The sequence below is a fragment of the Platalea leucorodia genome (assembly GCF_965183815.1).
Source record: "Platalea leucorodia genome assembly, chromosome: 3".
NCBI lineage: Eukaryota > Metazoa > Chordata > Aves > Pelecaniformes > Threskiornithidae > Platalea > Platalea leucorodia.
The window spans coordinates 48,265,826-48,291,470 of NC_138825.1; the positions used below are offsets into that span (position 1 = coordinate 48,265,826).

The following is a 25,645-nucleotide window of genomic DNA, read 5'->3' on the forward strand; positions in this document are numbered from 1 at the left end:
ACATGAACATACTTTCAAAAGGAGAAAGTGTGTCAGCTGTTTATGTACTTTTAAATCATGACTCTGTGTCTTAATTTGATCTCTTTCCTACAATAAATATGTAAAGCTTAAATAAAATTTTTGCCTTACAATACTTATCATCCACACCCTTACACTACTTATCACCATCAAAAAAGTGTCATCATAAATCTCACTACCAAGCTACACTTAGCAGAAGTTAACACGTCTGACCAAAGTCAATGGGTACGAAATAAGCCTTCAAAAATATAATTAGGATTTGCCAATTCAGGTGTTAAAAAAAGCTGAAATTTCAGACTGTGGCTCATACAGTGCACTTGAGTCATTAGTCTCTATTCCTAGTTTTAATCTTTGTTATCTAGTTCACACTTCTTCACATCATTTAGTTCCATAGTAACAAAAAAATCCTTGGAAAGTGACACGGTTAAATTTCAAACACACACAATATATTTCTAGAGTAGCATACTCGGCACTGGCGAGGCCGCACCTCAAGTACTGTCTTCGGTTTTGGGCCCCTCACTACAAGAAGGACATCGAGGTGCTGGAGCGTGTCCAAAGAAGGGCAACGAAGATGGTGAAGGGTCTGGAGCACAAGTCTTATGAGGAGTGGCTGAGGGAAGTGGGGTTGTTTAGCCTGGAGAAGAGGAGGCTGAGGGGAGACCTTATTGCTCTCTACAACTACCTGAAAGGAGGTTGTAGCGAGGTGGGGGTCGGTCTCGTCTCCCAAGTAACAAGCGATAGGACGAGAGGAAACGGCCTCAAGCTGTTCCAGGGGAAGTTTAGGTTGGATATTAGGAAAAACTTCTTCACCGAAAGGGTTGTCAAGCATTGGAACAAGCTGCCCAGGGAAGTGGTTTAGTCTCCATCCCTGGAGGTATTTAAAGAACAGATAGACGTGGTGCTCGAGGACATGGTATAGATGGACTTGGCAGTGATAGGTTAACGGTTGGACTCGATGATCTTAAGGGTCTTTTCCAACCTTAACAATTCTATGATTCTATGATTCATAAAGGCAGCAATTCGATTTTAGTTTATATCCATCCCCCACACCAAATAAACTGAACTAGTAATTCTCTCACTGTGATTTCCAGTAAGAAACATTGCAAAGAATATTATTAAAATGTAATTTGAATCGCTAATTCTTTGTAGAGCCAAACATTCTCCAGACATTGCCCTCTGGTTTTACTCTCAATAGGAGAAAGCAAATGGATAGAGATTGGATAGAGAAAGCAAATGGATAGAGAAATTCTGCTCTTTGGGGATGAGAGAGAATTTATTTTGAAAAAATAAATTACTCAAATGAATGTTGAGTGCAACAAGAGGATAACTTTTTGAACCACAATCAATACGTGTCTGAGTGTGTGCATATGAATGTTTATATTTAACTTGCATGAAATTAACTCTCTAACTAGATATGTATTGGAAATGAGCAGCCGTCTACTGTGTTATCAGCTCTACCCCAGTGCAAGATCTGAGTCTGTTTTGAACTAATAACAACCACCACAGCTGCCAATGAGCACTACTTTATGCTAGGTGTTCATCATTACTTAACATGTTGATGACAGCAACTGACATTATTTCCAGTATATTTCAAAGTAAAAAATTACTTCTTGGATTTAAAAAATCAAGCTACAAAAACACATAATATACTTAAAGTAGAACTTGCTTCATCATGATTTAGCTCACAATACGTCTTTTTCGTTGGACTTGGCAAACAGTCCATTCTTCAGAAGCTTGATCATTCAACTCCAGTCTCAACAGCCACCTTCTAATAAAACGACTAAATTTTGCATTCAAAATTTGACAACAACTGATGAAGTTTGTCTTTGAATTAGATTTGTACAATTTGAGGACTCCAGAACTCTTAGGATATAACAATGTCCAAATAATCTTAAACACATTTAACTTATGTAGGTAGCTGCATTAACATTAGCTTTCTGTCACTGATTTTCCTTATTTTCATCAAAGCCTTGTTTGTAAGCTCCATGGTTTCATCCCACTTGTTTTTCTCCGGGCTTGTGTATGTCACCAAGTTCTCAGTATACTGCAAGACTGACTTCAAAAACCTACAAGAAATAAAACCAAAGAAGAAAAACTCATTAAAGCACATAAAAAGAAAAGAGAAATAAAGAAAAAATATCTCAATGTCTGATTTAAAGCTGCTAATGTCTCCAAATTTCCAAATCTCCTTCAGGATGATCAATACACTAAGGTTTCTTCTATTTCTGGAACAGAACCACTCCCTCACTCTCACAGTAAGAAGTGATGATTTTCAGAACTGCAATTAAACACTGCCATAGCAAGAATGTGGTGATAAAATGTGTGATAGAGTTTTCCCCAAATGGCTTCCTTTCCTTTCTCCGTCAAATGTTTCACAACGCCTGTGGTATTCAACCAGCTGCTAACTGACACACACGGAGTAAAATTACCAACATATTAAATACAGCTTTTATGTATTAATATTTTTTAAGTGTGTGATCATTTTCTATCTGTGCTATGGAAGAGTCTAATAAAAATGTGAATAACTGGACCATATATTTTCAACTAAGTTATTTTAGTTCTTGAGTGAACATTGTCTGAGATATAATGATGACTACTATAATGAAAGAAAGAAGGATGACAATCTACTAAAAGTCATGCTATTCTTTTTTATTTTTTTCTCTACAGAATTTATATTACAGATCAAAAAGGAATGTGTACAACTTCCTATTTTCATAAAATAAGTCTTGTATACTCACTTTAGATACTGCTGATAATCAAAAGGATTCTTCTTACAAACCAAATGAACGTTGATTAGTTCCAGAGTAATCAACACTAAGATGAGCCGCAACACTGGAGACAAAAATTTAATGCTAGAAATAAGGAAAAATATTTTAAAATAAATAAATGAAAACCAAATTAAATAGAAATCAAGATATATAAAATCAATAATATAAAAATATAAATATATATATAAATATAAATATATATAAATATAAATATATATAAATACAAATATAATATAAAAAATTCTTCAGACTTCTGCATCCATCCTAAATAGCTGTATATTGCATAGGGGGGGAAGGGGGAGGGAAGACTATGAAATGTCCTTCAGCAAAGAGCAGAGCAAATATCAAAACTATAAATGAAGAATATAAATTATGAAACCTCAAAAAGAGGAAAAAAGAGAAACACATATAGTTAAGATTCCAAAGGAAACCTCACCAGCACTCATTATTCCATAGATAACAAAATGGAGTTCAACTGAATTGCAAACATGTATCATCAGTTGTCAGTTTAAGCTGTTTCTTAAATAATATGGTTAACATTTTTAGGAACATAACCCGTCCAAGAATACAATATTTACAGTTTTACCAGTTTTTAAAGTAGATTCATAAATCCCTGGAAAACACTTCTGAGCAGGAACAATCTCTCTTCTATCTATAAAGATGCTGACCCAGGTATAATGATAAAAAGCAGCAGAACTAAAGTAGGTAGAGTCTTGAAATCAGTTAACCTATTGCAGTCAGATAAAACCTGAATGGCATTTATATGCTTAAATAGGAAAAGCTAGCAACTAAAAAATACAATCTAACATTGAAACAATACTTTTATTTGAAAGCTTATAATTTACAGTGAAGTAATCTCGCAATACTAAAAATACCCATTAAATTATTCTTCAATTTGAGATTTTCTTGTTATTTCAATATTACGACATAACAGAAATCTGGGTTGACACTTAAGTCTGAAATGGTTGACAAGAACACATGAACACTGTTGACTTTAGACTTCTAAGACAAACCACTGAAAGCTAGCAACAGCAGCATGCAGCCACTCTCTCATAAACCTAACCACAAAGTAAAGAAAAGCCATCAGCCAACCTGTTTAACATTCGTAGATAGTTATGCCTCTGGCGAGAACGTAGAGTCTTGTCCATCCACTGTTTGTATCTCAACTCAGTGCTGGCAATAACTTGTTCAGACACTTGATGGCACTGCGTGCTTATTTTACGGAGTACCACCAGTATTTCCAGAACAGGTCTCGGAGAATAAAGTGTGCAAATACGCATATCACAAAGTTCAATCAACAACCTCCGAAACAGGAAGGAATTGTTAATTTCAATCTTTTGTTAGCTGGATTTAACATGAGATACATTTCATATTTGGTGTTGTTTGATTCATAATGTTTTAACTCAGAAAACCTGGAAACTGACTACTCTTACCTTATGACTGAAAAAAATCAAGGATCTGTCTAGTAGGGGTAGTGACTGTGTTCTCTATCACTTTACTGAATATAAATGCAAAACTGCTGGTGATGAATATGGCTCCCATTTCAGATCAAAGAAATAAAACCACAATAAACAAAACTGCCTGGCTGAAATGATACACTGAACACATCAAATCACAGCAGGGTTGTGGTTGAAGCCTCCCACCATAGTTCAATTCACAATGAATTAACAACCACCATAATAAAACTCACTCAAACAAATGGTATTAATTAGTACTCCAATTAGTGTGTGGTCTTTCTTCTGGGCAGAACAAGAAGGAGCCTTAACATTTCGTAAAATGCAGGTGGTGAGGCCATTGTTTTAATCACCGCCACACCAGATTATGCTTTGTTAAAGCACCCAAATATCTTTCTGCTGCCATATTCTAATCTGCTAACCTAGTATGTCACACATCACTTTAAACACTCTGTTCTCATAGAAATGTTTCTTAATCTCCCTTACGCTCAAATTATCTGAGACAGCAAAACATTAATGACTAAAATTGATAAAGGCAGAAAACTCTAAAAATGGTTTAACGCTTTAGTAATTAGGCTTCTTTTTTGTAAATGAGAAAAGTGTAGATTGATGGGTAGGAAACAGAAGGCACACACGCTACGTAAGTAAAGCAACAGGTAAAATCCTCTTTGCACTATCCTGCCCATGCCTAATGGGTTTGTTTAGGAGAGTTTTGTTCCAACATATTCATTCAGTCATGGGACTCTTAAGACTGCTATAAGAGTGCTAATTAAAAGTCAAATCGTTTTGATCATTATTCCAAGTCAGATATAATTGGAACTAACATACCTCCAAGTCTGACAACAAGTACAACAAGATATCTTCTATTTTGGAATCTTGACACCAAAGCATGTAAGAATAGAATTATGTAGTGGTATATTACTATTTTAAATGCCATGCACAGTTGTGACACCAAGCACATTGAAACAAATTTCTGATGCAGTTTTAGCACACAAAAGAGATTAAAACCAACTTAATCTAGTTAGTACATAAATATTTAAAACATTTTGCTTCCTCAGTCTGAAAGAATAATGGTTATTTTTTTCATGCTAGTTTCCAAGTAAAATCTCTACTGTAATAATGTCCCAAATCTACAATGTCTTATCTTCATTTAAATATGATAATCAGCTGCATTCTTAAGATTTTTAGATTAAATCAGCAGCAACGTTAGAAAAGTGCGTGCAACATTTCAAGCATCTTTCTAACACCAGGGAAATGAGTAGCTTAGTAGTAGTAGTTTGTAGTAGTTTGTAGTAGTAGTTTGTAGTAGTAGTAGTTTGAGAGTTCTTGTGTTGGGCTGCATGTAGAAGCTGACAGCTGGAACCGGCGGACATCGAACTCACCTCTCTGTTAGGACACTATTGATTGCATCATCTGAACTACAGCAATTCTGGGGCATATATTGCTGCAACTGAGATATAATTTGAGATATCACCAATATTAAAGTACTAGCTTCAGCATGTCCTTCCAACCTTAAAAACAAAAGAAAAAAATTAAGATTTGAGATGATAAAACTGTGTAGTGCTTATTATTTCTCAAATGGCATAGATCAAGATGCAGATTTTCCGGATAGCAGCATATTCAATGTCCACTCTCAACTCCCTGGTATTATGGTTCTTTTCCCTCCACCTTATAAGCATGAGTTTCTTTCTCCAACTAAAACCAACCTCTTCTCAGTCTCAGCAGTCCTCTGAACCCCTCTTAATCCTCTCTTCATTCATCAAAATCCTGCAGCATATTGAGGATGTGCCAGATGCATTGAATTTTCACCTCTCAGCTCTAAACAAGTACAATTTCCTCCAGTGATATTATTAATGATTTCCTCCTTTTCAAATAACAAGAGATTGTTACATTCTTTTGCTAAGTAATACCTCACGTAAAGTCTTCCACTGATTTGATTACCAAGTCCTTTTCAGAAAAAGCAATTATCTTCTGTTTTACATCTGGTGAGCCATCTTTTTGTTTTTACTGTGATGGACTAAAGCTCTAGTTTAACTCTTTAACATCCCCTTCAGCATCTCTTCAGAAATAGAATATGGAGTCACTAACACCTTTCTATGTTTCAGATGTCTTCTCCTTCCCTTCAAGTCAGCACACTGCTGATAGTTTTTATAATATCTGTACTGATGTGTATAGCACAAATGAAGCTAAAAAGAACAAAGGGATCTTCTCACAACCCCTCTGGTGTCTATCATCTTCCTAGTAAAGTATTTTGAAGAGACATTTCACCATCTCAAATCCCATTCTTCATAACTATTTTGAGAACTATCTTTTTTTAAAAGCATATACATACCCTTTAATCGTTTGAATGTGTTCTTCAGGCACTGTTGGCAATTCAGGCCATAAGTGAATGCTCTTCATACATTCCAGCACCTTAAAAATGTATCATGAAAAAGGTTATGTAAAGTGTAGCCTTTGACAGACAGGACAACATATTTTACTTCTCTTAGTGGCTATTTTAGAAAAATCTGCAACAGGTACTAAGTTACTTGTTCAGTAGCCATAATTGTGTAAGCCGACATCAATTGTTAAGGTTCATGTTAAGGCAAAAAGTCTTGATGTACACTTTCATGCTAAAACATCATCTGAATAAACTAATTTACTATTCTTTCTTCCATTTTTTAATATAAAAAATTAACTAACATGACTTTTGTAACATGTGGTTTGAAATTCTGTTGGAAATTAGAAGTACTAAGTATGTCTACTGCAATCTCAAATCAGTAGAGAAACATCTTCAAGCAGTTCAGTAATTCATAAACTGATCAGCAGAGAACTACCACGACACTTGAAAGCAGATTTTGCTACAATGACAGAATCTTAATCAGCTGGCTTTCATACAATAAAACCCTTAGTTATAGCCCAATCCAAGATTCCTAGATACTTGACTAAACAGAGTGTTCCTGACATAAGAAAGCACAAGGAGATTAAGAAAATTACAGAACAGCAAACATTCAGGTAAGAATAAAGCTATTCATTGATCTAGAACACAAACACAGCACCAACTGCATCAACAGGAGTGTGCTTAATTGTATCTCATTTTAGCAATTGTAAATTCCAAAAGATAAAACTAAAAAGCTCATTAAAAATATATATATGATTTTAACTTTTTAGGACAATCAAAGCGTGAAGACAACAATTAGATCAATTTTAAAGATTCACAATTTTAAGGACGGAAATGCTTTCACAGTTGGAAGTACCTACCTGTTTCTTGAGTCGGGAAATTGGATGAAATCGAGAATGGTAGCAACTTGCACAGTTCATCAGTGGTTTTATGACCATGTGTTCCTGATTTACAAAATCATAGACAATACACAACAGTTTCATTAAACAGTCCTAATCATATGCAGACCTAGACTTACACTTAATTTTATGCAAGCCACCTATAGTACTGAAGTCAATACAGACTTCCAAATGTCTGAGGGCTGAAAGCAGTAATCAGCACAGTGAGCTTAATTTCTTTGGCACATATTAACTATGAAATCTGACAGCAGCTGACAGAAAAGCAACCAAGTGCTCTCTTAATGCAGCAGCATGCAATGTATCTTTCTCTCACAGGTCGCTGTATGATGTTGAAAGAAGTAATCCCAAACATTAACAGGACATCGTGGGAAGCAAATATAATAATTGCTAATGTTGAGAAACATGTATTGCTAGAAAAAGTGCTCACAAATTCACAGTCTAGAGTGTGGATACAAATCACACCTCCATTAGTGAGCCGCCATTATTTATAATGTCTCAGAGAAAGAAAATCTGAAATATTACATACCTCAGTGGCTGAGCTACAGCTGTGCTACATACCTTTCGGATAATTCAGCAGATAAACAGGCTAGGTATCAATACAATTTGACAAATAAAATTAAGTGGAATCATTATAATTTATGGATCAACCATGTGACTAAATAGTGTTTAAACAAACAAATTAAGGCACAGTAAGAAAGGGTAATCCTTTGGAAAACTTTCTGTACTTATTCACCACAAAACTAGAATAAACATACTTTCACAATTTTTTACTTGGAGGAATACTTCATTTCCACAAAAAGCTGCTGTCTAGAAGGGTCAGTCATAAGACTCTCTAAAATCACATTTGGCATCCAAAACAACTGAAAAAATCTTTTGAGAGTGTAATATTGATCCCCACCTTAAAAGCAAACAAGTCCTCATCTGAGAACCTGCAGAGAAGAGTAATTGCAAATGCAACTATCTGATTAGCCACTTCTCTGGGAAATGCTTCTAGATTGATCTCTCCATGGCTTAAACGATCTCTTATACGTGGACCCTCCTGGTGGTTCAAGAAATCCCAAAGAAATTCCTGTGGAAACACACACCAAGTGTACAGAATTCTATTCTATGTGTACTCACATAGAATAGAATATATTCAGTGTATAGAATACCTCTGACCATGTCTATAGGAAAGGGGCATTTAGATGGTCAGAAAAAACAATGCAAACTATGCTCATAGCAAAAAAAAAAAAAGGGGGGGGGGGGCAACTTGTCCATCTTGGTAGCTCCTGAGGAAATTCAAAACTAACATACATGCTATTTCGTGAGAGGTAACAACAGATTTCCTTCAGCTTTGTGTCCCAAGTCCTCCACAGCCCCACTGCCTCTAACAACAGGACAATAAACTCACGTCTCCCCTACAGTCTCAAAAGGCCTCACATTTCATCACCCCTAGTTTTCATGTTCACTATCTGTTTGGGTGGCAAGATGCAGGATGTGCTCTGATAGGTTTGCAACTCTGTTTTTGTAACATCTGTGCAGGTAGCCTAAGATGTGTCCCAGAAGCAATTAGAAATAAGTTTTAATTTCCCCTGTATGAGGCATCAGTTTTTCCTCTGCTCCATTCAGCTGATCTTCAGAAGTCTAAAAAGAAATACCTCTGAGACTTCTATATTTCAGAAAGACAGTCTTACATCCTAACCAAATATAGCTTGTCAGGTACTACTTTGTATCCTTCACAATGAAAAAGGCTAACAAGCTTGTGGTTCTAAGCTGCTGGAGATAAGCTATGTGAAATAAATGAGTACCAGGCATGATCAGAAATATATTACTAAATTTAAAAACAAACAAACCAAAACAACAACAAGAAAAAAAAAAAAAAAGAAAAAAAAAACACAAAAAAACTTCCAAAACACTTGCCATGGCAGGTTCCTCAAGAACTGCAGGAAGCTGGTTGACTTCTTCATTATCCAAATGCTTTGCTAGCATCTAGAAAAAAGTAATTTGAATAGAAACCTATTATTGAAAGCCAAACAATCAAAGAAAAAACATGAACTAAAGTAATTAGTTTCCCTAATTTTAAGCAATTACTTCCACCACTCAAGAATCAAGGTGCCTAATTATTCCTGACAGACAATTTGAGGTAATTCAAGAGAGTTGTAAAATTGAGGATTTCTGCTTGCAATGTTTATTTGCATTTATTTTGAATAACTGAATCTCAGAAAAATGACAGAATGTTTGTTTCTGTGAGATGAAGAATTTCAAGATAAAAAGATTTAGAAGAAATTAAAGTCTGTTCATTAAATTTTGTATTAATTTTGATATTTTCTGGGGGATTCCAAATTTAAAATGTTTACTGCCTATCATCTTCTATTTGGAAAAAATTTAGAAATAATGTCTTATCCAACACAAGAAAACGCTTTCTGGTTTCTAATAATGGGAAACATGCATGTGCTTAAATTCTGACATTGAGATATATGTAAAAAAACAAAAAAAATAAATAAAAAAAAAAATCACAAGTACCTCATCGAAAGTGGTGTAGAGAGCAGAAGGCTAGAACAAAAGACAATTAATATTATTTGATTTTCAAACAAAACCAATTAACTAGCCATGTATACCAAACTTACATTTACTCATTTGCATGCGATACCAGAGGTGCATGAATAGCAAAAACAAACCCCTTACAAATGAAAGAAGGGACTGTTGGATTTTGTGCCAAGTTTTTTAAAATAAATAGAACATGATATACTTTCCACCCTAAACTACTGTTTCTGAACACTAACCTTCAAGTACTTTCAGACCTCTTTTACTGGCAGACATCTTTAGAAAAAAAATAAAAGGCATTCATGAAACTCTACTGGAAACTTGTAAATAATGTTCCACGATGGAAAAATTTTTGGGGAAAATCTGTAAATGCTTAGACACTATGCTTCTAGAATAATTATTTTGCAAACATTGTTAGCACTAAGTCATAATCGACTTTAGACAGAAATTTTACCTCGGCTGTTAGCAGTCGATTTGGACATTTATTCATTGTAGTGAAGAGCAATCTAAGTCCAACTTCCAGCTGAGGAAGTAAGAGAATCACACAGTCAGCATATCTGAAAAAAATAACAGAGATACCCAAAGGGGTTTTCCCCCACTTATAAATATAATCCAAATGGAAACTAGAGCCATCTCAGAATTGCACTCTCACACCAAACAACCCAGCCCCAAATTACTTTGCAATGCACTTTGTAAATAAATAAATGACTACCTGTGCCCAACAGATGCCGATTACTGAATTCAAACCAGCTCAGCGATGAGAATAACATACAAAAAGGTGGAGCACGGGAGAGGACAACAAAGTACTTTTTTTTTTTTTTTTTTTAAAAACTCAACATGTTAGAATCTGAAGATTTGTTTCCACTTGCTTTGTAAAGCTCTCCTTTTTGGCTACATCTGTAACAGTTCTTTTTAGGTTTCAAAATATAGTTTATAATCCTAGTTGGCGCAAAATAAAGTAGTAAGTCAACAAACTTTCTGAGAGACCACCATAACAATGCATAACTATATGTTGTTAAGCAACAGATTTAGCAAAAAGCTTTGGCATCTACAAATGCTGCTATTATTCTACAAATATAGAATATATTCTTTTCATATTCTACTAAAAATAATAATTAAAAAAATAAATCTACTGTTACCTGCTTTGCTTGAAAGCTGTTAAAGCAGCTATCCAAAATGGTAACATTGTTTTTAATACAAAACTGGACAGTTTTACTAGCTCTTCAGCTATGGAAAGTGTTTCATGATTAAGATCTGCAAGTTAGAAAAATAACATTGATAAACTACATACAATCTACAGTTTACTAATTCATTCTTAGTATTTCACTGAAAATATAAGATTATTTCAGCATTTGTAAAGGGAGACTTAAAAGTTATCCAATTTATTTTAACTATGCAAGTACAATGGTATTTAAGACCAGAAATTGAGTTTGTAAGATTGCATTTTTAGTGATAATATAAAATTACACAGTAAAAACAATTAAAAAGTCATGGGTACTTTTTACTGAGACTAAAAGACTATACAACAACTGGACCTAGCTTCTGTTGAGTTGTTCTCCATCTACTTCAAATACTTAAAGAAGTGGAATATATAATAATAATTTTAATTCAGTAAGAATCAGTATGGTAGTATGAACATTTGAACACGAACACATTGTTCCTACTTTATCAATTTTCTGTGATGACATTTAGCATAATAAATTAACACTTCATTACTCAATGATACCACATAATGAAACTCACAGTTATGAATTCACATTATAAATATCCAAGAGAAAGCTTAAAATGGCAAATGCAACCTGATTGCAGTAGGTGTTTTTTCGAAGCAAATCAACAGCTATAGGATTTATACTACATGATAATTGGAATGTTATCAGCTTGATTTGGTTCCCAAAAGCCCTGTCTCAGTCCCATGAACAGATGTTCCACTGGCAAACTGATTACGTAGCACAACCTGACTGTGACCACCACTGACACCAAGACTGCCCATATGCGGTTGTTGCTTTAAAAAAAGTAGGAATAAACCAAATAAGGTCTGTAGCCAGGGAGATGAGAAGATTTTAACCTGACACTTCAGGTCCTTCCCTGAGAAAAGCATTAGTGTACTGAAGATGCGTCACCATCCTTTACACTGTTTCAGCACCACCTTTCCTGAAAGATGCAGGGCACTCCTGCTGGGACCCTTGCAGCTGGAATACACTGATTCTGGATGGAATTAGATTTTGTAAAGGCAAACTAGATGACTGTTAGATGAAACGAACTCTATCACCAAAAAACTGGAACATGCAGCTGAAGTCTTTGAGAAGCAGTAATGTTACACGTTTCAATGTGTTATAATTATTTTAGAATGCAGTATTTTTTGATTCAATAGTCAGTGGAACTTCCTACATATTAAAAAGTTGTCCTATAAGCATGACTGATTGATCTAATGACAGTGTATATGGGCATCTTAGTTAAGATTCAATCTTCGAACTGTAGAAAATGCATTATTTTCAACGGCACTTTTGGACAATGAAACAATAACAAATATAGCAAAATAAAAACTTGCTAATGGTTAAATACTTGCCTGGAAATACATCAAGCTCCTCTAAGCTAACGAAGATCACGTAAGGTCGATGTACTAAAATGCATTTATTTTGCAGAAGATACGCCTGTAACAACTGGCCCAATCCTGCAGTTAAAAAAAGCAGCATAGCACAATATCTAGGGAGAATACCATAAAATATTAGAAAAGCTTATATAACTGAATCTTTTGCAAAGAATCAACATTTGTGGGGTGGGGACAAAGGGTTTTTTTGCTCTTTCAAAGAACATCCAAAACCTATGCTCCCCATCTCTTCTGAGTACAGACACTTAATAATTAATTGCATTCACAAGCATGAAAAAACAACGTAGAATTAGGAAAAAAACATCACGGTATTCTACATTAGCTGCTGTTGCTCCTCCTCCTACTCCATTCCTCTGCCTTCTGTCGTGAGTTATTTCTGACTGCCCTAACAGACAAGGAACCCGGTTTCAAAAAAAGACCTTAAGCTTTCTTGCTTTTCCTGCTAGGAAAAAAGCACTGGTCCTAAAACTGACCAGCTTTATAATGGTTGAAGTATTCTATGGAAATCCCTTTCCAAAAGAAGTGGCAGCAGCAAGGGAAAACTGTCAGGATACTGCCAGAGGCCTTTGGACATTCTTAGGTTTTTTAAAATTTTTTTTCAATAAGAGCAGTAAGTTTTACTACTGGCTTTTCAAGCATTCTCAGATCCGACTGGTAAGAAAAATGAGATTCTTTTTGATAACTTACTTTGCAGGAATTTCTTGTGGGGATGCAAACCCATGCCACAAAACATTACGAAGATTCAGACCATATGGAGATCCAATGAATACCCTCAGTACATTCATCTAATTAATAAAGACAGTGATTACTGCATTAAGAAATCTATTATTTATTACCTTATATCTTTCCCTGACAGAAAATTTCAGTAGTTATTGAGAAACTACAATGTCTACTGTCAAGATGACTGGCCACAGCTTGTCACAGTAACAGTAACTCACTATTTGCAATTCCCAGTATTCTCTGAAAGGAAATCTTTCAGCTTACTTGTACGTGCTATAGAATATAATATGGGAAGAACAAAATTAGTTATTAGACATTCCAAACAGTTACGACAGGCAAACAAATAAGATCAAGTTTAGCTCTTACTTCTCATTGTATAAATCCACAATATTTTAATACAAATTAACATGAAATACGGAATTTGCATTCAAAGCTGTATTCCCAGATGACTACCAAACAAAAAGGGAAACTTTGGTTTTTATTTTTTAACTGTAAGAATTGAACTATTCCACACATGCCATCAAAATTCAGGAAATAATCCTTATACTATATAGACTACTAGTCTAGCTAACAATACAAGCTTCTACAGTTCACATCCAATATTTTGGCCTAACAAAGAATTTGCATTTGTAAAACTGTATGAGAAAGACCACCTACTCTGTTTACACAAGAATGTAAATGTCATTAGAATTTTGTTTTTATTATTTTTTTGCACATGGGGATGAACAAATTAGTTTCCTCTATTTTGAAAAATTCTAGTGTGGTAAATGTTATAAAGCATCTTACTACAGTGGTGGTGAAGGGGAACACAGCTTATCAGAAACAGCCCATGCAGGACGTGTATTTTCAAGTAGAGCAACTCAGAAAGAGGCAGACAGCTCTGCAGCTTGCTCACCCCCTTGACAGATACGTGAAATTTCACGTATGTCGGTTTTTCATGTAGAAAAGCAAATAAGAACTTACGAGCTTGCCTCAAAAAATATTTCAATTATTTACAATATTCACTATTTTTTCCATATATACCCCAGACTGTAACATGTGTAAAATGAAAATTTTTCCAATACATTACAGAATTTGAAAACTCTTCTTCAGTGCAAGCAAAGGCTATGCTTGGAAACCTGCCATTTGGCAAGAAGAAAACCAGCTCAGTGTTTATTACTTATTTCAAAACTATGCACTTACTACAGCTTGTCCAAAGACAACTGCAAGCTGCTCAGAAGCAAGCAAGTCTCTTAGAAGGAAAGGGCAATCTTTACCAATCAGTAAATACACCTATGAAAAAAAAAAAAAAAACAAACCAACAGGTAACACCAGTAATTCAGTATACTACTTTGAATTTCAAACATACAACTTGACTATTTCACCCAGTAACCATTTTCATTATTGTAAACACACTAATCAAACAAAACCTGCCAAATCCTTAAAAAGGCTTTAAATTCTGTAATTTCATGACACATTAAAATTTAAGGAACATATCAGGAAAGAGTGCATATGCTACTTAACGTTCCCATAGTTAGGCTTTTCACAGTGTTTGTACACATACTGCTCTTCTTTTCAAAAAAAAAAAAAAAAAAAAAAGTAAAGCACAACAGCAACACATAATTAAAGGAACAAACTCTACCCAGGACAGCATACTTCATTCTTACCCTAGACATCTATAGAATCTGTCATTGTTAAAGGAAGGAGACTTGTGGTTTGTCTTCTGATTCTGGCTGTTACTTAAACTAGATTTTATCCTAGTTGGGCAATCTTAGCATCTCTAGTCTCAACTGCTGTGAAGCCTTCCATTCTATGTATTCTCCCTGATAGTTTTTCCTATCTTTGGTAATTTTTCATTACTTCAAAATTTACCACCCCCCATACTTAGGCAAATTGGTTTGTCTAGGTGTGAATTAGCCCATTGTTCTTTCTCTGGCATTTCCTTCTCCAGAGCTCCTCATAGAGATTTAACAACCAGCTATTTTAGCTTATCTGTGGGCAATATACCCCAGCAGCAAAGCCTCTTAGAACAGCTGCTGCTCCCTTCTCCCTAACCTGCATGCCCATAAGTAGTGGTGGCATCTGTTTGTGTGGTCATGCAGTGAAGCAGATCAAGGAACTGATCCAGCTGAAAAACAAAAATGGGGGTAGGGGAAAAAGGTAGAAAGGTATCTGGACCTGTTCATCAATCTAGCTTGCTACTAGGCCTTCAAATATTTGCACTCACATAATGTATAGAATACCAGCAAACAAGGCAGATGGCTGTGAAGATTGATTAAACAAACTTAAGCAGTGCTACCACCAAATGTTGAACCATAGCCTAATTCATGTTCCATCAAAAAGGATTCACAATACAAGTTTCTTAATACCAGTCAGAATTCCTAAAGCCATATCACGTATGCACTCCTTGCCTCACGCTGGTCACGAACTCCTGCAGTATTACTCTTTAAACTTAACAAGAGTGCATACCTTTACTACAGGGTAAAGGAAAGAGGGAATGTGTTAACAAGACAAACGTTCAGGACTACAAGATGGATCCCAGATCTATGCAGCTGATCAGTTAGGTCTAGAATTTAAGTTGTTAGCTGACTTCTAGATGTTTTTGTAGCACAAGACTCACATCAAAGCATTTAAACAGATGCACACTCTGCAAACAGCTCTGAGGAAAGAAGTTATTTAGCAGCCCATTTCCAGCTGCATGCTCCTGCCTCTCCTCACAGAAGTTACCACATCATCAGATCTTCTGTGGAATGTATGCTGCTCCCTGTTTCAGTTAAATAAAACAGAGCAACAAAGCCCTACCTTATGTACACTGATTGAGCAAACTTTTTAAATGAAATTGCTTAGTAACAGCACTCACACAAGCAACTCTACTAGCACAGGTGAATGAGCCCCAGAAGATGTTTCCATTAGCACAACTGGATCCAGAAAAGAACATCTCTCCAACTCAAAATGTAGCTGGGCTATTTGTGTACTACTACAGTACAGAGTAATCTCACTTTTTCAGCATGCAATTAAATCCAAGAGCTCATTCCCATATTAGAAAATCAAATCTGCAATAGACTCCTCATGCTGGCACTTACATCACCCAAGGCTCGTTCCAAGCATGATGTCAGTTTCATTAAGCCAAGAGCAACTTCTGTAGTTTGTGTATGTTGTAGAACATCAAATACTTCAAGAAATAACTGTATGATGGGGGAGAGGAAGAATGTTGTGTTAAATATTTGGAAAGAAAAAACAAATTGTCAAAAGACATAGAAACCTAAATATTCCTCCGTGGCAGTCACTATACAAATGTAGAAAGAGAACGATGCCAAGGAGATAAAACTGTAGATGCCTGGAAAGAAACTGCCCTAGAGCACCTCTTGTATTTTCAGTTGCAATATATCTAGTGCCTTACGTCTATAAAAATTATCAACAATAACTTTACACAGTAAAATTTGATATTAAGCACAGATTATTAGAAAAACAAAATCCTACCATCTTAGGTTAGAACAGGTCCAAAGCACCTCATGTTCTCTCTGTGGTAACTTACATAAAATCTAATTACAAAGTCAGGAAAATTAGAAGCAACTACTTATCAGAGAAGGACAATTAGTTACAAATTCTAAGCATTTTGGTTCATTGATCTCTCTGGTGTGTTCTTACATTCTGCTTCCACAAAGGGTTCATGTGCCAAAATACAAATTGTCAACAGACACTTCCATACCTCTGTGTAGTTTGTCCAGTGGAACCATAATGCATACTGAATTACAAATTGCTCCTTGGTCAGAGATTTGAAGTGCAAATTAACAGATTCACATACAGGTCCTAATGATCGTATGCTTTTGATATAATCCACACTTTGATCTTAAATTGAAAAACAGAAGATGATTAGAGCACCAAACTTCCCAAAGGTCCAACATTTTAAAACTCACAAGGATTAAAATCTGCTCCAGCTTGTGTACGTATTTAGCACAGAGAATTTTATCCAGGCTATTTTAGCATGACTAATACGCTACAGTTTACTGTCCAAAAGACCACACAAGTGCAGTGTAAAACCAGGTAAGATCAAGTACCTTCTCCAAAGTAAAAACAAAAAAACCCCAAAAGAACTTATTGCAAGAAAATATGGAAGTCAAGAAGATTATTATGTTCTGGTTTTGTTTAAATGGGAAGAACCCCCTAGACTACATAAATTCCACGTAACTAAGCTGGAAGCTAGTGCAGGTTCAGAGGGCTCAGTCAAGTTGCACCACTTACACCCTTTAAAGAACACAGATGGATGTGGTGCCTTACACAGTGGTAGCACTGCTCCTCTTTGGTGGGACACTTCTATAGGAAAATAAATTCTTGTGATTTACTGAAAGATATTGCTTGAGGCAGAAACACGTACCGTTTTCACCATCTCTGGAAATTATTAACAGAGCTTGCATGATGTAATTTGGCAAATTAAAATTCAATGAGTTCATCAGGGCATAAATACTTTCTTTTCGTTAAAAAACAATTATAAACTGTTCTATACACAGAAGGGAAACCAAACAGTACTTCTGTACAAGCTATAGTTGGGGAAACAAAAACAGAAGCAACAGTAGGAATACTGATGGCCCCAGAGTGTTTTAAATTTACTGCAAAAGGAATATAAAGAACACAGAAGAAAGCAATTATGAAGTAGGAGAGAAGCAGAACAGGCACGTGAAGTTGGGAACCAAGATGAATGAGGAAGCAAAGGAGTAGCTACTTATGTAGCACAGATTACATGCATCTTAGGAGCCAGGAATAACCACATACCAAACTTGGATGAAAAATTTAAAGCTCCTTGTAGATATGAACTGTACGTACTTTAATCTGCAGCAAAGCTAATGCTGTAATGTAATAAAATGTTATAACTAAGCTAGGATTGCTATGAACTGTACTGAGATTCTGCATCAGTCTTAAATGTATCACCACTACAGCAGGTAAACACCAACCTGATTCAAGGTAAAACACATGCTCTGTAACAGCTTGCCAGCATACTTCACCATTTTCAGACAAAATATTATTAATATCATAGGTGTCTTTTTTCTCAAATCCGAGTTTGCAAATCACATAATGCACAGGTGGAGAAAGACAAGTAGTGACTGAGTCTGATGCCATCTAGAACACAAAAAAAAGAGTCCTTGCATTAAGGAAGTACATGAGAACAAAGAAAATTATTATTAAAGCATACCCATAAGCACAGATATACAGACAGTAATACAGCGTCTGTAAACAAGTTGTTAAGTTTTGCAATGCAACTTTCACCTATGCACATGATTAAAGGAACTCTCTGAGCAGAACTACCTTGTGGAAAACTGAGGGGAAGGAGGAGGGAAAGAATTGCTCTATTTGCATAACGCCAGGATGGTGTATTTCTGAATGGTTTTATCTACTAAACTGATGCCAAGACAGACTGAAGCAAAAGATCTCAGTTTATATATATGTTCTGCCTAATCTGTGAGCTTGCAGGGAAACTGATGCTACTTCAAGTAAAACCAAGAGCTTTAGTCCTTATGACCAGCAAAATCATTGGTAGGGGGAACACATGAATTCTGGATGAACTGGTAGTAATGGCAGAACAATCTACGCATAGATGTTATTTGCATGTTAGTCTAAACAGAAAGATGGACTGATTCAGAAGCACACATTTAAATTAAAGAATTTGCAAAGATAAAACTGCTCACGCTAACAAGGAGGAATATGTTTCTGATTTAGTAAAAAAAAGTCAGCTTTCTCAATAATCAAACAGAAAAGACAGACAAGAATTGTTTGAAAATGAAGGATCACAACAAATATAAGACAATTCCATTAGATTTAAAAAAAAACCCTCTTCAATTAGGTGGTGGAACTGACCCTCACAGTACATAATTTCTGAATTCATGGCTTCAAAGAGAGACTACATAGTTATACGGGTAACAGCACAGAGCAAGCATGACGGTTTCTATAATGAACAGGTATGAGGTGCCATCAGGAGTATCCTATCTGCTACTAAAAAAATAATCTAAAATGTTCATGAAACATATAACTCAGGCCTTCACCTTATTTTGAGGCACCCCACGTTTCACTGTCAGAGACAGGAGGCCAGAGCAAAGCTTGAACTACGGCAGCCACCCTTTATTGTCCAAAACAGCGCAGACAAGGAGCAGGTAGCTGACTTTTTCAGGGAGACTGCGTGACCAAGGCCCGGGTTTCCGCTGGTGACAGCGCCCGCCCCGCCGCCCTCCGGCCGCAGCACCAGCACCTCCCCAGGGCCGGCGGGGGCGAGGGCGGCAGTAACCCCCGGCCCAAAAGCCCCCGATCCTCCCCGCCTCTCGCTCACGGAAGCCGCCGCCGCCGCCCCACCCCACCATGGCGCCCTGCTGCCGTTACCTCCGTTACTGCTGGCCCCGCCTGCTCTGCGTCACGGCGCTGTGCTAGCGCGCGGCGTCACGCCTGGCTCGCGCGGGAAGAGCCCCGCCCTGGCACCAGGCGGCTCCGCGCCGCGGAGCGCGAAGGCGGCGGCTCCCCGCGGCCTGTCGGCGGGGGCAGGAGGGGAGGAGAGGGGGCTGCGCCCGCCTGCCTCCCCTCGGGGAAAGCGGCGCTGAGAGCCGCAAGCCATGGAGAAGCGCTCCAAGATGCCGAAGCTGGCCGGCCCCGCCACCCCGGAGGGAGGAAAGCGGCGCCAGGGCCTGTTGGATAAAGACAGCGTGAGCGGCCGCCTGGGCGGGGGCGGGGGCGAAGGGGCGGCGCGGCGCGGCGCGGCACGGCACGGCACGGCACGGCACGGCAGCCCCGGGGGGTTTAGCTGCTGGAGGCCTGTGCCGGCGGCGCCGGGCACGCCGGCTGCGTGGGAAGGGAGCGGGTGTGAGGACGGCGGTAACGGCCACAACGGCCGCGCCCGTCACGTGGCCCTAGCGCGGGCTGAGGCGGCGGCGGTGGCTGCGGCCTCCCGCTCCGCCGTGGCCCTCGCCTGAGGTGGGGGCGCCGGCCCGGGAGTGGAGCTGGCGAGGGAAGGAGGGAGGGATGGGGCTTGGGCCCTTAGGAAGGACGGTGCAGTGCGTGGAAGAACGTGGGGCTTGGTGCGTGATTAAAAGGTGAGTGTGATCTTGTGAAAACCTGTGTTGGAAATGCTTTTCCCATCTGTTGTACATCCCTTTTGGGATAGCTCGTCCCCTTTCTGCATGGGGGGATGTCATGTTCACATCCACCTTGCAGCTGGTATGCCACCTTTGCCTTTGGGAAGCAAAGTTGTTAACGTCTTGTGAAGGAAAAAAGAAGGCAAGGGTGGTCCTCCCTTTGGTGGTGCAGTCTTTTCAACTTGAGGTGCTACTGTAAGTCCTCTAAGTTAGGAGGCGTGCTATCTTTTGAAGAAATAAACAAGAACTGTTTCTTTAAAGCAACTGTTGTTTGTTAAAACAGACTTATTAACAAACAGCATTTCTTTCAAATAGCAAAAGGCTATTTCAAATAACTAAAGGCTATATATGCTTCTCTTGGCATACTTACTTCCATATGTCCAAGGCTAAGCCAATGTAGTAGAGTCCAGTAATGTAAGAGCAGGCTTTTGTATAGTCAAATGCAAAGATAGTTCTTGAATTTTTGAGAGATTCTTTCACAAAGGATGCAAATACTGTATAGAAATGTAATTGCAACATTGTGCTAAAACCTGCAATCACTGTATTGTGAAATACAAAAGCAGGTTTATTTATTAACCATTTGTGTAGCGATATCAATAAGGTTTTTGGTTTCCTCGTTAGTAAATGACTTCTTGCACATGAAGAAATACTTTTGAAAACTTCTGTCACTAGTCATAGCAGTTAAACTTGTAAGTAACAGCATTGTTAGCAGTTGTGTGCTATAAACATGAATTTTCTTCCGTCTGTAATGGTACAGGCTGAAGATGATGTGACTCATGCTGAACGCTGTTAGCAAAGAATTGTTGTTTGGATTGTGACCTTTTTCACAGGTTCATTTCCACTGACATGGATTGGGATGCTCATTTGAGCAGCTCAGATGGTAGACTTGAGGTGTTTTTTATCATGTTAGGGGACCTGTGATGAGCAGGTAGGGGCTAAAGTCTTTATGCATCTGAGTTTCAGTTAGAAGATAATGAGAGTGCACAGCCTAGGTGCAAATGGGTTTGCTCCTTGCATTTTTAGTGTAGCGTAAGTACTATTTAAAGTTTGCATTGTTGGCATGGCATCAACAAATACCTGCAGCGAGTTTGCCCTAGGGCTGTCAACATCACTGTTTTTTAACAGAATTATCTAACAGTAAGGAACCAGAGGAGAGATGTAGGTGATGTCCACGGTGTTGACAGGGCTAACATGAAAGTGATTTCATAAAGAAGAAACTGCATGGCTTCCAATATTCTCAAACTCCTCTGGCTGAGCGATTGGTGAGCCCCCGAGTAGTGCGTAATTTCAAATAATTCTCACTGGACTTTTATATTATGGATAACTCTATGATTTTTTTTTTTTCTATTAGTGTAAGCTTTGCACTGTAGTTTTATATCACCTTCCTGCTCTTTTCTGTTCTTCTGAGAAGGAATTGATGATTTTCTCTCACCTAAGTTCTAGGTGTAGTCAGGAAGTGGAGCAAGGGCCTGAAGAGTCAGCAAAACTTGAAAGTGGTTAGTTAGTGGGTAGCTGGTATGGAATACCACTGTCTGTAGCTTTTGTTATGATCTCATTGGTTCCATGTGCTTTTCTGTCTCTGTCTTGTTTTGTTCTCATTTTACAGTTCTGTTTTAAGCCAGCCATGGAGGACAGCAGGTGATATCTTTTGTGTGCATCATGAGACTTGTTGCTTGCTTTCATAGAGGGCCAAATTTTGTTATGTGTTTTGAAGAGAAAGATAGTACACAAGCTGGATGGGGAAAAAACTAGGGTTTTCAGAGTTCTGATGACAAATAAAAAGAAGTACTACTCCGTTTTTGAGTTCTAAGCAAAATTACAAAGCTTGCAAATTGAAGCATATTTTTTCCTTTTTTTATTAATGAGCAAATTCGGTTTTGAATACATGAGGCATTTGTTTAGTAGCTTCACAAGGAATGAGGACAAGCAAAATTATGTAGTAAATGAACATATATGTTGGGTTTTGTGTAGGCTGTTTGAACGAAAAGCTTGAAGTTGTGGTTAACAATCTTGAAAACATATGGTAATATCTGTGTGTTTCTACTTGGAAAATGGAGTGGATTCAGAGTGGTAGTATGGTGTGTCTGACTGAGTTTAAATGCAAACTTCATTTGGATTTTGGTGGAAAAGAAGTTAAAATTGAGCAGAAGTTAACCACTGTTCTCTTTTTTGTTTTTTTTTGGTTTTTTTTTTTCAGTCAAAGCAGTAGTGTCAAAACAGTCAGAAGAACATACCGATTTCTAGCTTTTCTGCTTTTTTTTTGTAACATATTCCTAGACTGATTGTTTTTTTTCCTCTCAACTGTACACCATAGTTTATTATTTAGAGACTGTTAAATGTTAAAATATTGACGTGTGATGTGGACTTTTTTATTGTTTTGCACAGACAAAAGGAAAAAGGACACAATCAAATTACCAAGCTTTAGGTATGGCTCCAACGGAAGAAGAGTATATTAGTGATTCAATGAAAGCAAAGCTATTGGCATTCAAAGCTAATAGGTCAAAGATAAGATATGCTAATACTTACAGACTGGAGTCACATAATAAATTTCGGGATTATTTAGTAAGAGACAAAGCTCAAGCGATACTAACGGTATAATATTTTTTTAAATTAATTGTCTAATTTTATTGCAAAAGTAGCTTGTGCAAAGACTATGTTAATGGACCAGTGTAAGTTGCATAAACTTAAACATACGCATAAGTCTTTGCAGACTTTGAGTTTTGGCGCACAAATGTAACGTGAATGTGCTCTGTTTTGCAAAGTGCAGGCGGCCCTCTGCAAGGTCACCATTGAGCGTGTGATGTTAAGATGGAGCTGAAGCTTCTTGAACTGTTATGCATTTCTAAATCAAATTGAGCTATAGCACGGTTCGAAGTACCCTAATCTGCAAAATATCCAGTTATCCAAAGATTCTGACCTTGAATTTGTGGAATTCTACTCCTTCAATTAGTTCTACTAATATCACATGACCTGCATAAAATATATTTGGCGTCCCTGACAGTCTGACTGCCACATAAAAAAATCAAGCAAAAATGAAGGAGAACAATCTGTTGAGATAATATGTAGCTGTTAGTGATACCTTGAATAGTTATAACCAACTCTTGTAATTCTGCTGTGTTGGATATTTGGACCAGGAATTTGTAGCACTATTTTCCAGTGAACTGAGCCCAAAGGATGGAGAAGAATACACTGCTGTTTGTTAAATGGAGATTGGCTGGACGTGTTTGTCACTTTCAAAAAACATTTTGATGAAACATTTTAGAGTAAAAATAGTGCAGCCTGTGCTGTTTGAGAGCATCACCTCTATTGACTATCCTACTCATTAGTTCTTCTAATGTTCTTGTAATGGAAATGACTGTAAAAGTTTTTTTTTGCAAAAGACTACCAGGATGAAAACTAAGACCTTTCAAAATTGTTTTTGATAGAATAAACTTCAACAAGCCAAATACGATGGAGTTTCTAGTCCCTCCTTGTGTGCTTCAGTCTCAGAAGAAATATTAAAGGCTGTGAAGGAATTGGACTTCGACCGTTATAAGTACGTGGTATCAGTACTAATTGTGGAAAAGGCAGGTCAGGCAATAAATGTGAGTAAACGTATAGTATCTTTTGCAAATTGAAAATAATTTTTAGAACTGTATGTTATCTCCTAGGCGATCATCCACATTCAGCAGCTTAACTAGTTTGAGGCGGTCTTGAAGCCTTTGGGTTCTTTATGGGGAGTAGTATGCCAGGTGACAATGTAAGGTACTGCTGTGATTCTACCTAACCCTGTGAAAGCTGTCTTCTTTTTGAGTTCACTGACAGTGGTAAGCAGCCCATGCTGCTCTTACCTGTCAGCCACTTATTTCCGTAGCATGCTCTGCCAGTACAATTGCATGCCTGCAGTGTTTTCTATTTCGTTTTCCGACGCACTTTGATCTCCAGTTGGCTTGTCACATTCAGCGCAAAATGCTGTGCAGTTGTAGTGTGGGGTGACATGGAAAGGAACGGGTGGCATGGAAAGGGGTGGAAACTTTCAACTGGAGCTGCCACCAGACATGCTCCTGGGACTACGACCAAACAGTGATCTGAACCTGGCACACCCAAAAGAAAAGTATTCTAGACTTTCCTGGGTTGTATTTAAATTTACATGTATTGCAAGCTCCCATTGGCATTCAGAACACTTTCAGGTGTCTTGCCGAGTGTCAGAGAGCACTTCTATTTAGGAGCGTTCATCATCAGCTCTGAAAACCTGATGAAACTGTACCTGTTTTTAGTGGGTTACATGAAACAATGTTTGAAGGGCTGTCAGCTTCAGTCATGAAGGCGGTCTGTGAGGGGCCTGCATCTACCTACTTTTCTGGTGCTCTCTTGCAGTACGCTGCCTCTGAAGTTGTACTTTGACTGAGGAGCTGTAGGTTAAAATGGATTACTGAAACGGTCTGAGTTAACTTTTTTCTCCTGAGGAATATGTTTATTTCAGCACTCAATTAACACATTTTATCTTTGAAAACAGTTTTATCAAAAAAGCTGAGAGCCCAGTAAGTGGTCAGAAGTAGACTGGAGTAAGCTGGAGGTGGAGGAGTGGGGGACAGGACCTCTTAGTTGTATATGTTCCCAAAACTAATGTCTATTCATGTTGCTTTTGAAGGGGTGCTGTTACCGTACACTAAAGTACTAACAAGTGAACATGAGAGAGAATCGAGTTTTTGATGTAGAGATTTTTTTGGATCTGTTGGGGTGGAAGTTTTACTGTGAAGCAAGAACATGTATTTTAACATCAAATAGGACTTGTTCATTTTCACTGTAATTTTGCAGTTGTTGTCACTACTTGTAACTCTCATAATGCAGTTATATCACTATTATATAATGCTGTGTGTTCTTTTTAAAAAAATATAAAAACTGTGCTGTTTACAGATTCACAAATAGCTTTTTCTTTTCTTTCCTTTAGGTTGCCAGCAGATGGGTCTGGGATGTTCAGAGAGACACTTGGGTTTCAGCTAAATGTGAAACTGAAACATTTATTGCACTGGCTTTGGTAATGGCTTGTTATTATGAGTAATACTCTAAAAGCCACACCTGGTTTTGTACCTGGTGTATTTGAAAATTTTCCAAATGTCATTATTTTAGTACTAATTTTTGTCCTAATGCTGTTGGCACATTGAAATTGACATATAGTTGAGGTAATTTTGCTCATTTTTCTCT

General features: G+C 37.4%; 2 protein-coding genes across 2 annotated transcripts; one reads left to right on the forward strand and one right to left on the reverse strand.

Moving 5' to 3' along the window:
* Positions 1-1,303: 1,303 nt before the first annotated feature.
* On the reverse strand, positions 1,304-19,463 carry ERMARD (ER membrane associated RNA degradation). The gene is made up of 18 exons (XM_082306334.1): positions 19,385-19,463; positions 18,299-18,464; positions 17,059-17,198; positions 16,433-16,534; positions 14,553-14,642; positions 13,338-13,435; positions 12,609-12,745; positions 11,182-11,296; positions 10,497-10,599; positions 10,022-10,051; positions 9,419-9,487; positions 8,418-8,588; positions 7,481-7,564; positions 6,573-6,652; positions 5,623-5,751; positions 3,879-4,088; positions 2,757-2,870; positions 1,304-2,084 (listed from the first exon to the last, which is right to left on the reverse strand). The coding sequence occupies exons 2-18, from the start codon at positions 18,462-18,464 to the stop codon at positions 1,925-1,927; spliced, it is 1,998 nt and encodes a 665-aa protein (XP_082162460.1). The 5' UTR covers positions 19,385-19,463; the 3' UTR covers positions 1,304-1,924.
* Positions 19,464-19,850: 387 nt separating this feature from the next.
* On the forward strand, positions 19,851-25,502 carry DYNLT2 (dynein light chain Tctex-type 2; the record flags this gene model as incomplete). Its single annotated transcript, XM_082305336.1, has 3 exons — positions 19,851-20,032; positions 23,887-24,045; positions 25,392-25,502. The coding sequence occupies exons 1-3, from the start codon at positions 19,943-19,945 to the stop codon at positions 25,500-25,502; spliced, it is 360 nt and encodes a 119-aa protein (XP_082161462.1). The 5' UTR covers positions 19,851-19,942.
* Between the last annotated feature and the right edge of the window lie 143 nt (positions 25,503-25,645).